This window comes from Chiloscyllium punctatum, chromosome 6 (genome assembly GCF_047496795.1).
Source record: "Chiloscyllium punctatum isolate Juve2018m chromosome 6, sChiPun1.3, whole genome shotgun sequence".
NCBI classification, from domain to species: Eukaryota; Metazoa; Chordata; class Chondrichthyes; order Orectolobiformes; family Hemiscylliidae; genus Chiloscyllium; species Chiloscyllium punctatum.
Genome location: NC_092744.1, coordinates 3,281,451 through 3,295,810, shown reverse-complemented (window position 1 = coordinate 3,295,810; position 14,360 = coordinate 3,281,451). Strand labels below are relative to the sequence as shown.

At 46.0% G+C, this 14,360-nt stretch overlaps 1 protein-coding gene across 1 annotated transcript in view; it reads left to right on the top strand.

The window, feature by feature from the left end:
- The window catches only part of LOC140478581 (uncharacterized), a 256,307-nt gene that overhangs the window by 142,133 nt on the left and 99,814 nt on the right, over positions 1-14,360 (top strand). The window contains exons 24-25 of the mRNA XM_072571802.1: positions 1,015-1,121; positions 8,976-9,159. Of these exons, the coding sequence (XP_072427903.1) occupies positions 1,015-1,121; positions 8,976-9,159 (291 nt within the window). The remainder of the gene's footprint in view (positions 1-1,014; positions 1,122-8,975; positions 9,160-14,360) is intronic.

Genomic DNA, 14,360 nt, shown 5'->3' with positions numbered 1-14,360 from the left:
GAAGTCACTTATTTAAACATGAAATGAAAATGTTTGATGTTGCAATCTACATTGTAATGAATATTAACATCGTGCTCATTACAATTTGAGGACACTGGTCACTATACTGACAGAAGACTGTGAATACATTGGAAATCGTTCAGAGAAATACTAAACTGATATCTAGATTAAGCAGATAGCCTTATGGGGAAAGGCTGGATAGGCCAGGCCTGTTTCTTATGGAGTTTTGAAGAGTCAGAGGTGACTTAATTAAAACAGATAAGGTTTTGAGGAGACTTGACCGGGCGGATGTGGAAAGGATGTTTCCTGTTGTGGGAGAATCTAGAACTAGGGATCATCGTTTAAAGAGGGTTATCAATTTAAAATTGAGATTAGGAAACATTTTTTACTCAGAGTTGAGAGTCTTTGGAATTTCCTTCCTCAAAAGCCAATGGATGCAGAGTCTTGAAATACTAGATAGAGGTAGATAGCTTCTTGATGACCAAGGTGATGAAAGATTATTGGGGACACGCAGGACTGTAGAGTGAGGTTAAAATCAGATCAGTCATCGTTTTATTGAAGGGCTGAGTGGCTTCCTCATATTCCTTGTTTGTCAACTTTAGCTTTTAAAGTTGAGGTTAATGTACATTGTGGAGTTCAGTCTAGACTCAGTTTCATAAGTATTTATCAATATTAATCCTGAATATAAATGATTTTATTCTCCGAATCACTGCTGTCCCTGTTCCTAACTTGCATTATGTCTCATTCACTTTTCACCCTGTGTTCACTGACCTGCATTGGCACTTGGTTAAGAAATATTTCAAATTTTCAAATTCTAATCGCTGTTTCCAAATCCCTCCATAACTTGAATCCTACCTGCAACAACAGTAAACTGTATTTATGTTTCATCTTTAATGTAATAAAATTTCACAAGGTGTTTTATAAGAAATTACAAAACAGAATTTGATGTTGAGCAACATAAATTTACATTGCACCTGAAAGACTCTGTGATATATTTATATTTCCTTTTGACAGGAGAGAAAGGAAATCAAGGTGATCCAGGACTGCCAGGTCCCGTTGGAAGACCAGGAGAACTCGGTCAACCTGGAATTCCGGGAGCTATGGGCCACCTGGGAATCCCAGTGAGTATTTCAAACATGTTGTCACTGCTGATGCTAGAAGTCTGAAATGAAAAAAACAGAAAGTGTTGGAAGTTCTCAGCAGGTAAGGGAAACGGAGGTCATGCTGGAAAATAATGCCGATGTTGATCAGCTGTTATGTAGTTGAATAGAATAGTTGATGGGTTGAATGGCCTATTCCCATTCTTGTTCCCCAATGTTCTTGCCATCATCTGTGGAGGCAGTCACAGAGTTTAGAGCAGGAATTTTACTATGAGTGGCAATAAATTTACACTCATTCACATTGAATTCCATATGCTATGTTCTAGCCCATTCACTCACATTGTCCAAGTCCTCTTGAAACTTCCACTCATCCTCTCACTACCTGTGTTCCAACTCAGTTTACTGTCATCAGCAATTTTAGAAATATTACAATTAATTCTCACGTCAAAACTCATTGATACAGATTATGAACAGCTGTGGACCTGGCACTGATCCTTGTGCACCCCCTTGACTCCTTAAACACTGAAGCAGTCCATGTCCGAATGCAGTAAGTCCCAGAGAACATCCAGGCTTGAGCTGCCAAGTAGTGAGGAACATTGACACCACACAGACTGACACAAATGGATATGATTGAGTTGCTATTTCAGAGATGTAGCAGCAGTTTGACTGAGATTTGGAGCTGAGTATCTCTACATTTAAGTAGGATAGGCAAAAAGAAAAAAGATAACCATGCAGTTAATTCAGTGTTTTTAATGTTATTTTCCATTTTGATCCTAGTTATTACTTGCTTTTGCTTCATTTATCTTCACTTTTTGCTGATTACTCTTCTACTACCGCCTACTAGCTTTGCTTCCTCTTGAATCTGAGCTCTTTCTACGTTCCCATCCACCTGCCAATCTGGTTTCAATCCTCCCCAACAGCACCTCACAAAACTCTCACATAGGCCCAGTCCTGCTCGGATATAAGCTGTCCATTGGCTGTACGGGTCTTCCTTGTCTCAGAGCTAGTCCTAATGCTGCAGGAATCTGATGCCCTTTCTTCTGCACCAGTTTTCCAGCCACATGTTCAATGGATCAATTCTCCAATTTCTGTCTTCATCAGTAAGTGAGCCTAGGGGTGATCTGAGATTACTGCTCTGGAGGTCCTGCTTTTTGATCTCCTTCAAAACTCCTGAAAATCTGCTTTTGAGACGATATATCAACGTACAAATAAGGAGCAAGTGCCCTTTGAGCTTGCTTCGCTTTTCAATACAATCATGACTGATCTGACTTTCATCTCAACTTCACCTTCCTGTACAGCTCCAATTCTTTCATTCCCTTGGGAATCTAAATTACACCTAACGCTGCTTCAAAAATATTTAAAGATTCTGCATCCACTACCTTTTGAGGAAGCGAAATCCAATGACTCTCGAATGAGTTCCCATCTAGTCCCACTCTCCCATAGGCCTATCTCCGTAGACGAGAGTGTGGTGCTGGAAAAGCACAGCAGGTCATGCAGCATCTGAGGAGCAGGAGAATCGACGTTTCAGGTCAGAGCCCTTCATCAGGAATGATTAATGAAGGGCTGATTCCTGATGATTCCTGATTAAGGGCTTTGACCCGAAACGTCGATTCTCCTGCTCCTCAGATGCTGCCTGACCTGCTGTGCTTTTCCAGCAACACACTCTCAACTCTGATCTCCAGCACCTGGAGACCTCACTTTCTCCTATCTCCATGGCCCTCTAACTTCATCACTTGCAAATATATACCCAGCTCCCTTTACAATCCCCGATGGAATCTGCCTCCCCCATTCTCCCATGCAGCGCATTCCAAATCCCAACAGCTCTGAGTAAAGAAGTTTCCCCTCATCTCACTCCTAGCTGAGAATCTTCAACTTTTAACCCCTAATGTTTCCAACAGACTCAAAACAAAGGAACAACCTGGACCATACTTTTTCTCTCCAGTTTTTCATTTTGGGCACTGGTGACGGCAATGGTTCCTCAGAGGAATGCAATCAGAACCGAGTCAGTCGCACCATGAGCAGCTCAGCTGAATAGGAGGAGAGAAGGGAGAGTGGAAGGACAGTACTGAGTCAGAGAGTGAGAAGATTAAAGCATGGAAACAGACCTTTTGGTCTAACTTGTCCATGCTGACCAGATGTCCCAACCTAATCTAGTCCCATTTGCCAGCATGTGGCCCATATTCCTCTGGACCCTTCCTATTCATATACCCATCCAGATGCCTTTTAAATACTGTAATTGTACCAACCTTCACCATCTCCTCTGGCAGCTCATTCCATACACGCACCACCCTCTACGTGAAAGAGTTTCCGCTTGATCCCTTTTAAGTCTTTCCCCTTAAACATATGCAGTCTAGTTTTGGACTTGCCTAGCCTGAGAAAAAGATATTGGCTATTTACTCTATCCATGTCCCTCATGATTTTATAAACTTCTATAAGGTCACCTCTCAGCCTCCTATGTTCCAGGGCAAACAGCCCCAGCCTGTTCAGCCTCTCCCTATAGAACAACAACAAAGAACTTTACAGCACAAGAACAGGCCTTTCGGCCCTCCAAGCCTGTGTCGATCCACATCCTCTACCTAAACCTTTCACTGACTTTCTAAGGATCTGTATCCCTCTGCTCCCTGCCCATTCATGTATCTGTCTAGATACATCTTCAATGATGCTATCATGTCCGCCTCTACCACCTCCACTGGCAACACATTCCATACACCCACCACGCTCTGCGTAAAGAACTTTCCACGCATATCTCCCCGAAACCTTTCCCCCCTCACTTTGAATTTGTGACCCCTTAGTAATTGAGTCTCACTCTGGGAAAAAGCTTCTTGCTATCTGCCTTGTCTATACCTCTCATGACTTTATAGGCCTCAATCAAGCCTCAATCAACTGTAACATGACCTGCTAACTCTTGTACTCAATACCCTGTCCAGTGAACAAAAGCATGCTGTATGCCTCTGACCACTTTACTGACCTGTGTTGCCACCTTCAGGGAACAATGGACCTGAACATCCAGATCTCTCTGTACATTAATTTTCCCCAGGACTTTTCCATTTACTGTCTAGTTCGCTCTTGAATTGGATCATCCAAAATGCATCACCTCACGTTTGCCCAGATTGCACTCCATCTGCCATTTCTCTGCCCATCTCTCCAGTCTATTTATATTCTGCTAAACCCTCTAACAGTCCCCTTCACTTTCTGCTACTCCACCAATCTTAGTGTCATCTGCAAACTTGCTAATCAGACCACCTATACCTTCCTCCAGATCATTTATATATATCACAAACAACAGTGATCCGAACACCAATGGTGACAGGTCTCCATTTTGACAAACTCCCTTCCACTACTACTCTCTGTCTCCTGTTGTCCAGCCACTTTTCTATCCATCTAGTTACAACACCCTGGACCCCACACGACTGCACCTTCTCCATCAGCCTACGATGGGGAACCTTAGCAAACGCCTTGCTGAAGTCCATGTATATGACATCTACAGCCCTTTCCTCATCAATCAACTTTGTCAGCTCCTCAAAGAATTCTATTAAGTTTGCAAGACATAACCTTCCCCGCACAAAACCGTGCTGCCCATTACCAATAAGCCCATTTTCTTCCAAATGGGAATAGATCCTATTCCTCAGTATCTTTTCCAGCAGCTTCCCTACTACAGATGTCAGGCTCACCAGTCTATAATTACCTGGATTATCCCCACTAGCCTTGTTAAACAAGGGGAAAACATTAGCAATTCTCTAGTCCTCAAACTCTCCCAACCTGACAACACCCTTGTAAATCTTTTCTGAACCTTTTCAAGTTTCACAACATCCTTCCCATAGGAGGAAACCGGAATTGAATTGAATCCAAAAATAGCCTAACTGATATCCTATACAGCCGCAACATGACCTCCCAACTCCTATACTCAAAGCTCATACCAAACAAAAGCAAAGCCTTTTTCATTACCCTGTCAACCTGTGACTCCACCTTCAAGGAACCATGAACCTACACTCCAAGGTCTCTTTAGAACATGGAACAGTATAGCACAGTGCAGGTCCTTTGGCCCTCGATGTTGTCCCTGCCTTTTATCCTGGGATAAAAGAATCAGACTAAGATCCTTAGCTTGAGATCAGACTAACCTACATACCCTTCATTGTATGATCATCCATGTGCCTATCCAAGAGTTGCTTAAATGTCCCTAATGTCTCTGACTCCAGTACCACTGCTGCCAGTGCAATCCACACACACCCACCACTCTCTCGGTAAATAACCTACCTCTGACATCTCCCCTGAACCGTCTTCCATTCACCTTAAAATTACGCCCCCTTGTGATAGATTTCTGTCCCAGGAAAAAAAGTCTCTGGTTATCCACTCTATCTATGCCTCTCATCATCTTGTATATCTCTATCAAGTCACCTCTCATCCTTCTTCACTGCAACAAGAAAACCCCTAGCTCCCTCAGCCTTTCTTCATAAGAAATGCTCTTCAATCCAGGCAGTGTCCTGGTAAATCCCTTCTGCACCCTCTCTAAAACTTCCACATTTTTTCTATAATGAGGCGACCAGAACTGAACACAATATTCCAAGTGTGGTCTAACCAGGGCTTTATAGAACTGCAGCATAACCTTGCAGTTCTTAAACTCAATCCCCCTGCTAATGAAAGCCAACACACCTTATGCCTTCTTAACAACCCCATCAACTTGGGTGGCAACTTTGAGCGATCTATGGATATGGACCCCAAGATCCCTCTATTCCTCCACACTGCTTAGAAATCAGCAACACTCCCCAGATTCTTTTGGTTAAGTGTACAAGTCCTGTCCTGATTTGACTTTCCAAAATGTGTCACCTCACATTTATCTAAATTAAACTCCATCTACCACTCCTTGGCCCATCGGCCCATCTGATTGATGTCAGGTTGTGCTCTAAGATAACCTTCTTTGCTGTCCACCAAACCTCCATTGTTGGTGTCATCTGCAAACTTACTAATGTTTCCTCCGATATTCACATCCAAATAATTTACATAAATGAGAAAAAGCAGTGGACCCAACATTGATCCTTGCAGTACTCCCCTGGTGTCAGGCCTCCAGTCCTCCAAAAACCAACCCTCCACCACCACCCTCTGTCTCCTTCCACCACCACCCACTGTCTCCTACCACCACCACTCTCTGTCTCCTACCACCACCACCCACTGTCTCCTACCACCACCACCCTCTGTCTCCTACCACCACCACCCTCTGTCTCCTACCACCACCACCCTCTGTCTCCTACCACCACCACCCTCTGTCCCCTACCACCACCACTCTCTGTCTCCTACCACCACCACTCTCTGTCCCCTACCACCACCACCCACTGTCTCCTACCACCACCACTCTCTGTCTCCTACCACCACCACTCTCTGTCCCCTACCACCACCACCCACTGTCTCCTACCACCACCACTCTCTGTCTCCTACCACCACCACCCTCTGTCTCCTACCACCACCACCCTCTGTCTCCTACCACCACCACCCTCTGTCCCCTACCACCACCACCCACTGTCTCCTACCACCACCACTCTCTGTCCCCTACCACCACCACTCTCTGTCCCCTTCCACCACCACTCTCTGTCCCCTTCCACCACCACTCTCTGTCCCCTACCACCACCACCCTCTGTCTCCTACCACCACCACCCTCTGTCTCCTACCACCACCACCCTCTGTCCCCTACCACCACCACCCTCTGTCCCCTACCACCACCACTCTCTGTCCCCTACCACCACCACCCTCTGTCTCCTACCACCACCACCCTCTGTCCCCTACCACCACCACTCTCTGTCCCCTTCCACCACCACTCTCTGTCCCCTACCACCACCACCCACTGTCTCCTACCACCACCACTCTCTGTCCCCTTCCACCACCACTCTCTGTCCCCTTCCACCACCACTCTCTGTCTCCTACCACCACCACCCTCTGTCTCCTACCACCACCACCCTCTGTCTCCTACCACCACCACCCTCTGTCCCCTACCACCACCACCCTCTGTCTCCTACCACCACCACCCTCTGTCTCCTACCACCACCACTCTCTGTCTCCTACCACCACCACCCTCTGTCCCCTTCCACCACCACTCTCTGTCTCCTACCACCACCACTCTCTGTCCCCTTCCACCACCACTCTCTGTCCCCTTCCACCACCACTCTCTGTCCCCTTCCACCACCACTCTCTGTCTCCTACCACCACCACTCTCTGTCTCCTACCACCACCACCCTCTGTCTCCTACCACCACCACTCTCTGTCTCCTACCACCACCACCCTCTGTCTCCTACCACCACCACTCTCTGTCTCCTACCACCACCACTCTCTGTCTCCTACCACCACCACTCTCTGTCTCCTACCACCACCACTCTCTGTCTCCTACCACCACCACCCTCTGTCTCCTACCACCACCACCCACTGTCTCCTACCACCACCACTCTCTGTCTCCTACCACCACCACTCTCTGTCCCCTACCACCACCACTCTCTGTCCCCTACCACCACCACCCTCTGTCTCCTACCACCACCACCCTCTGTCTCCTACCACCACCACTCTCTGTCTCCTACCACCACCACCCACTGTCTCCTACCACCACCACCCACTGTCTCCTACCACCACCACCCTCTGTCTCCTACCACCACCACCCACTGTCTCCTACCACCACCACTCTTTGTCCCCTACCACCACCACCCTCTGTCTCCTACCACCACCACCCACTGTCTCCTACCTTCAAGCCAATTTTGTATCCAAATGGCTAACTGTCCCTGAATTCCATGCTAACCAATCCACCATGTGGAACTTGTCGGGTGCTTTGCTGAAGTCCACATAGACAATGTCCACCACTCTGCCTTCATTAATGTTCTTTGTTACTTCTTTGAAAAACTTAATCAAGTTTGTGAGACACTATTTCCAACTCTCAAAATGATGATGACTATGCCTAATCAATCTTTGTCTTTTCAAATACTTGTAAATCCTGTCCCTCATGATTCCGTCCAACAGCTTACCCACCACTATGTTAGGCTCAGTAGCTGGCTGGTCGGCTCACTCCCACATAAGCCACTTGGTAAAAGCTGCAATTATCTCCCAGCAACAGCACTGGGCCAGGCTCTCACACGTGTTAGTAAGGAGCAGGCCAGCTCTAGGCAGTGATTCTAGCCCTCTGCTCAGCTAAGGGTAAAGTCACTATAGTCCCAGAGAAACAAAGAGCTGCTCCATTATCAGAGAAAGATGCCTGGTGGTGGGTTAACCTGAGGGTCACCACACCTCAGTAAGGGGAGGGACTGAGAAGGAGAGTCCTTCATAGAATCATAGAATCCCTACAGTATGCAAACAGGCCCTTCGGCCCAACAAGTCCCCACCGACCCTCCAAAGAGTAATCCATCCAGACCTATTCCTCTACACTATTGCTCTACATTTACCCCTGACTAATGCACCCAACCTACATATCCCTGAACACTATGGGCAATTTACCATGGCCAATTCACCCTAACCTGCACATCTTTGGACTGTGGGAGGAAACTGGAGCACCTGGAGGAAACCCACGCAGACACAGGGAGAATGTGCAAACTCCACACAGACAGTCATCCGAGGCTGGAAGCGAACCTGGGTTCCTAGTGCTGTGAGGCAGCAGTGCTAACCACTGAGCCCCCATGATGCCCCTTCATGGTGGTTAGTGAGCCGGTGTGGACATTGAACCCATGCTGTTGGCAAAACTGGAACCTGTTGAGTTCTAATGGGTCCAGGTGCTCGGGTCGATACTGGGTGACTTTAACTTCCCAGGTGATGAATTTCTGCCACAGGGGTTTGAATCCCTCTCCCCATTTTTACCCTTGCTCTAGTAATGAAGTCTCTCAGTATCTCTGATTGTGTTTACATCTCCCATAGGGTGAAACCAAGCCTGGGTCTCGAGGGGAGAAAGGTTTTCGGGGTCGTGCTGGCCAGCCTGCATTGCCGGGACCACCTGGAACCCCAGGTGTGGGTTACCCTGGTCCAAAAGGACACAGTGGCCCTGAGGGAGATCCCGGGTTTCCAGGTGAACATGGTTCGAAAGGACAAAAAGGTCTGAAAGGTAATGCCGCATGAGAGTGCCATGATTCCATCAGCGTTATCATGCAATAACTTTCAAAAGTAACATTGTGCAGTAAATGTAACCCTGACATTATTGTCATGTATCGTTTCAGATATCTTTAATTAAACTCTTCAGCGATAGCATCATATAGTACAAGAGGCCTTTCAGTCTATCGACATACAAATACTTAAAGCTACACTAGTCCCACCTTCCAGCACTGGGCCCATAGCCTTGAACACTATGACATTTCAACTGCTCATCCCAATACAGTTTAAAGATTGTGAGGTTTGCCTCCTCAGTTCCCCTCCCAGGCAGCGCATTCCAGACCCTCACCACCCACTGGGGGGAAATGTTTATGTTATGACCCATCTCTGGAGCAGCTGGAAGTTGAACTAGGGGCTCCTGGCCTGGAGACAGGGACACTACCTGTATGATACAGGTTTATATCAGAACAATTGCAGAACTATTGGCTGGATCTTTGGAGAGTTGGGTCAACATTGGTAGCCCTTGAAACAGAAATTGCCACTTAATTTTAGTCCCTGGTACCCGGTGCTGGCAATTTTCACCGACGTGGGTAAACATGCAAATTGGGTTTGTTTTTCCGTATGAGCAGTTTGTACATGTCACTGTTACTATGTGGCTCGTTGAGTCTTTCTATAATATGTACAGGGTGACCAGGCATCAAAGGGCTGTGAGTTACAATGGAGCTGAGAGTAACAATGGAGCTGAGAGTAACAATGGGGCCGTGAGCATCAATGGGGCTGTGAATTTCAATAGGGCTGTGAGTTACAATGGGGCCATGAGTTACAATGGGGCTGTGAGTAACAGTGGGGCCATGAGTAACAATGGGGCCGTAAGTAACATCGGATCTGTGAGTAACAATGGGGCTGTGAGTAATAATGGGACCATGAGTTACAATGGGGCCGTGAGTAATAGTGGGGCCGTGAGTAACAATGGGGCTGTAAGTAACATCGGATCTGTGAGTAACAATGGGGCCATGAGTAACAATAGGGTTTTGAATTACAGTGGGGCCATGAGATACAGTGGGGCCGTGAGTTATAATGGGGCTGAGTAACCGTGCAGCCGTGAGTAACAGTGCAGCCGTGAGTAACAGTGCAGCCGTGAGTAACAATGGGTCGTGAGTAACACTGGGGACGTGAGTTACAATGGAGCTGTGAGTAACAATTGGGACTAGAAGGATTCTGAGGGGTGGCTACAGGTCATGGAAGTGGCATTAGGAGTGTGTAGGAGTTGAAGGGTAAGGGCTCGTGGGCCCAAAGGCCTTTAACACAGCTCAGCTGGTGTCCCAGACAACTGAGACAGAACTTTTATCCAGCTCTCCTAGGCCATCCTGTGGTTTATGCTTCTTATTCTGGGATTGACAGGCCTGACTCTATCCTACATGAGCATGGGAATAGGAGTGGGCCGTTCAGCCAGTGGCTGATCTGTGGCCTAACTCCATATCCCTGCCTTTTGCCCATATCCCTTAATACCTTAACAAAACTTAATCTACCTCAGGTTTTAAAGTTTCATCCAGTCCAGCATCCAGTGCCATTTGTGGAAGAGAATTCCAAACCTCTCCCACCCATTGTGTATAGAAGTGCTTCCTAACATCTCTCCTGAACGGTCTGGCCCTAATTCTCAGACAATACCCCTTGATCTAGAATCCTCAATCAGTGGGAATGTTTCATCTACCTTGTCTTTTCCTATTAATGCCTGCTGAGCCTGGGGAGAGAAGGAAAGGAGGAGAGAAGGGGGGTCATGGGATGGGTCAGGAAATGGGGGGCATTTTCAGTGAGATACAGAATCGCTCAGCTTGAGCTGCTGACCAGAGCAGTGGAACTATGCACCGTTACCACGTTCTGGATATAAGTTTGCTCGCTGAGCTGGAAGGTTCGTTTTCAGATGTTTCGTCACCATACTAGCTAACATCTTCAGTGAGCCTCCGGACCAGAACATCCAGAACCTTAACCTGAGCTACAAATCTCAAAACTCACTAGCCATTACCATGTATTTGAAAGTTGGGTTTCTCTGTGTGAGCTTACATGGTTCAAAACCTTAAATATTTCTTTTTACAAATAGTTTATGGTTATGGTTGGGCATTTGAATATTAACCTGGATTTTCTAAAACATCATTTGAAATTCAAGATAAGGTATCAAGTCCTATTAGAGTTTAGAGTGTAGCAACCATGTCGACTAATTCAAGATCAGACAGAAGTACTTTTTTCTCAAATGGAATATGTTTGGTCTGATATCAGATAGGCGACTGTTTTGTGATTAATTACTTTTTACAGTCCCTGCCACTGTCAGCTGCAAGTACACTTCTTACTGAGGCCTTCACCTGAATACATGCCTCTGCCCTGATCTCAGTCAGGGCTTTTGATGCTGTAATTCACAGAAGACTGAATCTTATGGCTCCAAACAGCAATTGCTGAATACATGTCCATTTCCCACCTTTATGTGCAAATAGATGGAAGGCATTATCATTATTGTGAGTCATAAGCAATACTGATCACTAACAAGGTGCCATTGTTTAGCTTTCTCCCAAGCTGCTCACTGACGATTGATTGCAGCCTTAATCTCAGCAGGGTGATAAACTTAATGTTAGAGGAGACATGAATAAACTCGCAGGATGCTGTGATCTCAGTATAGCACCAGGGATCCCAACAAAGCTGAGGATGATTGGGGTCAATTCTAGCACCTGCAGTAGTTTGTTCCTACACAACAGGATGATTATGGCTATTGGAAATCATTTGTCCAAGACTCAGGGCATCCTTGCCAGGGCACCATCCTCCTCAACTATGATCTTCTGTTTATCAAGTTAGGGGTTTGGCTGTTTGCTTGTGATTGTATAATATTAAGAATCAATCCTACAATCACTACCTCACCATTGGCCAGAAGACTAATTGTACGAACAGTCAAGTGAAACCATGATAGGGCCATGTGACTATGCAATGAGAAATTTGTTTCCTGACTGACGTCCTACTATCTATAACATTTCAGTCAGAACCATGAAGGAATGAAAGTGTAGCTCGTCAAGATTAATGCAAATGTACATAGAACATAGAACATAGAACATAGAACATAGAACAATACAGCACAGAACAGGCCCTTCGGCCCACGATGTTGTGCCGAACTTCTATCCTAGATTAAGCACCCATCCATGTACCTATCCAAATGCCACTTAAAGGTCGCCAATGAATCTGACTCTATCACTCCCTCGGGCAGCGCATTCCATGCCCCCACCACTCTCTGGGTAAAGAACCCACCCCTGACATCTCCCCTATACCTTCCACCCTTCACCTTAAATTTATGTCCCCTTGTAACACTCTGTTGTACCCGGGGAAAAAGTTTCTGACTGTCTACTCTATCTATTCCTCTGATCATCTTATAAACCTCTATCAAGTCACCCCTCATCCTTCGCCGTTCCAACGAGAAAAGGCCGAGAACTCTCAACCTATCCTCGTACGACCTACTCTCCATTCCAGGCAACATCCTGGTAAATCTTCTCTGCACCCTCTCCAAAGCTTCCACATCTTTCCTAAAGTGAGGCGACCAGAACTGCACACAGTACTCCAAATGTGGCCTAACCAAAGTCCTGTACAGCTGCAACATCACTTCACGACTCTTGAATTCAATCCCTCTGCTAATGAACGATAATACTCCATAGGCCTTCTTACAAACTCTATCCACCTGAGTGGCAACCTTCAAAGATCTATGTACATAGACCCCAAGATCCCTCTGTTCCTCCACCTGACTAAGAACCCTACCATTAACCCTGTATTCCGCATTCTTATTTGTTCTTCCAAAATGGACAACCTCACACTTGGCAGGGTTGAACTCCATCTGCCACTCCTCAGCCCAGCTCTGCATCATATCTAAGTCCCTCTGCAGCCGACAACAGCCCTCCTCACTGTCCACAACTCCACCTATCTTTGTATCATCTGCAAATTTACTGACCCACCTTTCGACTCCCTCATCTAAGTCATTAATAAAAATTACAAACAGCAGAGGACCCAGAACTGATCCCTGCGGAACTCCACTTGTAACTGGACTCCATGCTGAATATTTACCATCTACCACCACTCTCTGACTTCGACCGGTTAGCCAGTTTTCTATCCAATTGGCCAAATTTCCCTCTATCCCATGCCTCCTGACTTTCCGCATAAGCCTACCATGGGGAACCTTATCAAATGCCTTACTAAAATCCATGTACACTACATCCACTGCTCTACCCTCATCCACATGCTTGGTCACCTCCTCGAAGAATTCAATAAGACTTGTAAGGCAAGACCTACCCTTCACAAATCCGTGCTGGCTGTCCCTAATCAAGCAGTGTCTTTCCAGATACTCGTAAATCCTATCCCTCAGTACCCTTTCCATTACTTTGCCTACCACAGAAGTAAGACTAACTGGCCTGTAATTCCCGGGGTTATCCCTATTCCCTTTTTTGAACAGAATCCGTGCTGGCTGTCCCTAATCAAGCAGTGTCTTTCCAGATACTCGTAAATCCTATCGGGCACAACATTCGCTACTCTCCAGTCCCCTGGTACCACCCCAGTTGTAAGAACATTTCAGACTCTGAGACCAGATAGAACAGGTCACTTCAGTAGATTTCCCTGCAACGATGAATGGCCTCTTCCCTGATGGGGGAATGGCATCTTTCTGTGCAATGTGAGTTTTTATGTTGTTGGTTTAGATATTTATCCAAACTACCACATGCTGCTGTGACTGCAGTACACACTCACTACAGAATGCACTACAAAACATCACTATATTTACTTCCTGAGCAGTTGCAGTCTCTGCCACTGACACCACCTAAAGGACCAGAGCATCATCATGAAGGTATCACTCACCATCCTGAAGTACCACCTAGGATCTTCATTCCTTCATCATGGAACTGCATCCGTAACAGCAGTGTGGGATCAACTTGTGCTAAAACTGGGCAGAGATGCAATACCTGAGAAAGTGTCATGAAGCCTGAATGTTTAACATTTTTAGAGGGCTTGGGTTTTGAAAGATTATGGAGAAATGTATTTATTCCAAGTTCTATGGATGTCTGGGTGGATTTATTTTCCTTTCAAAAAAAAAAGGTGACTTTGGACATTTGAACATTTTTTGTCTCAAAATAGTATTTCTTGAAACCGCATGGTTTTAGCTAATTACTGGATTTGTTTTCTGGAAGTCACCTACTTATATTC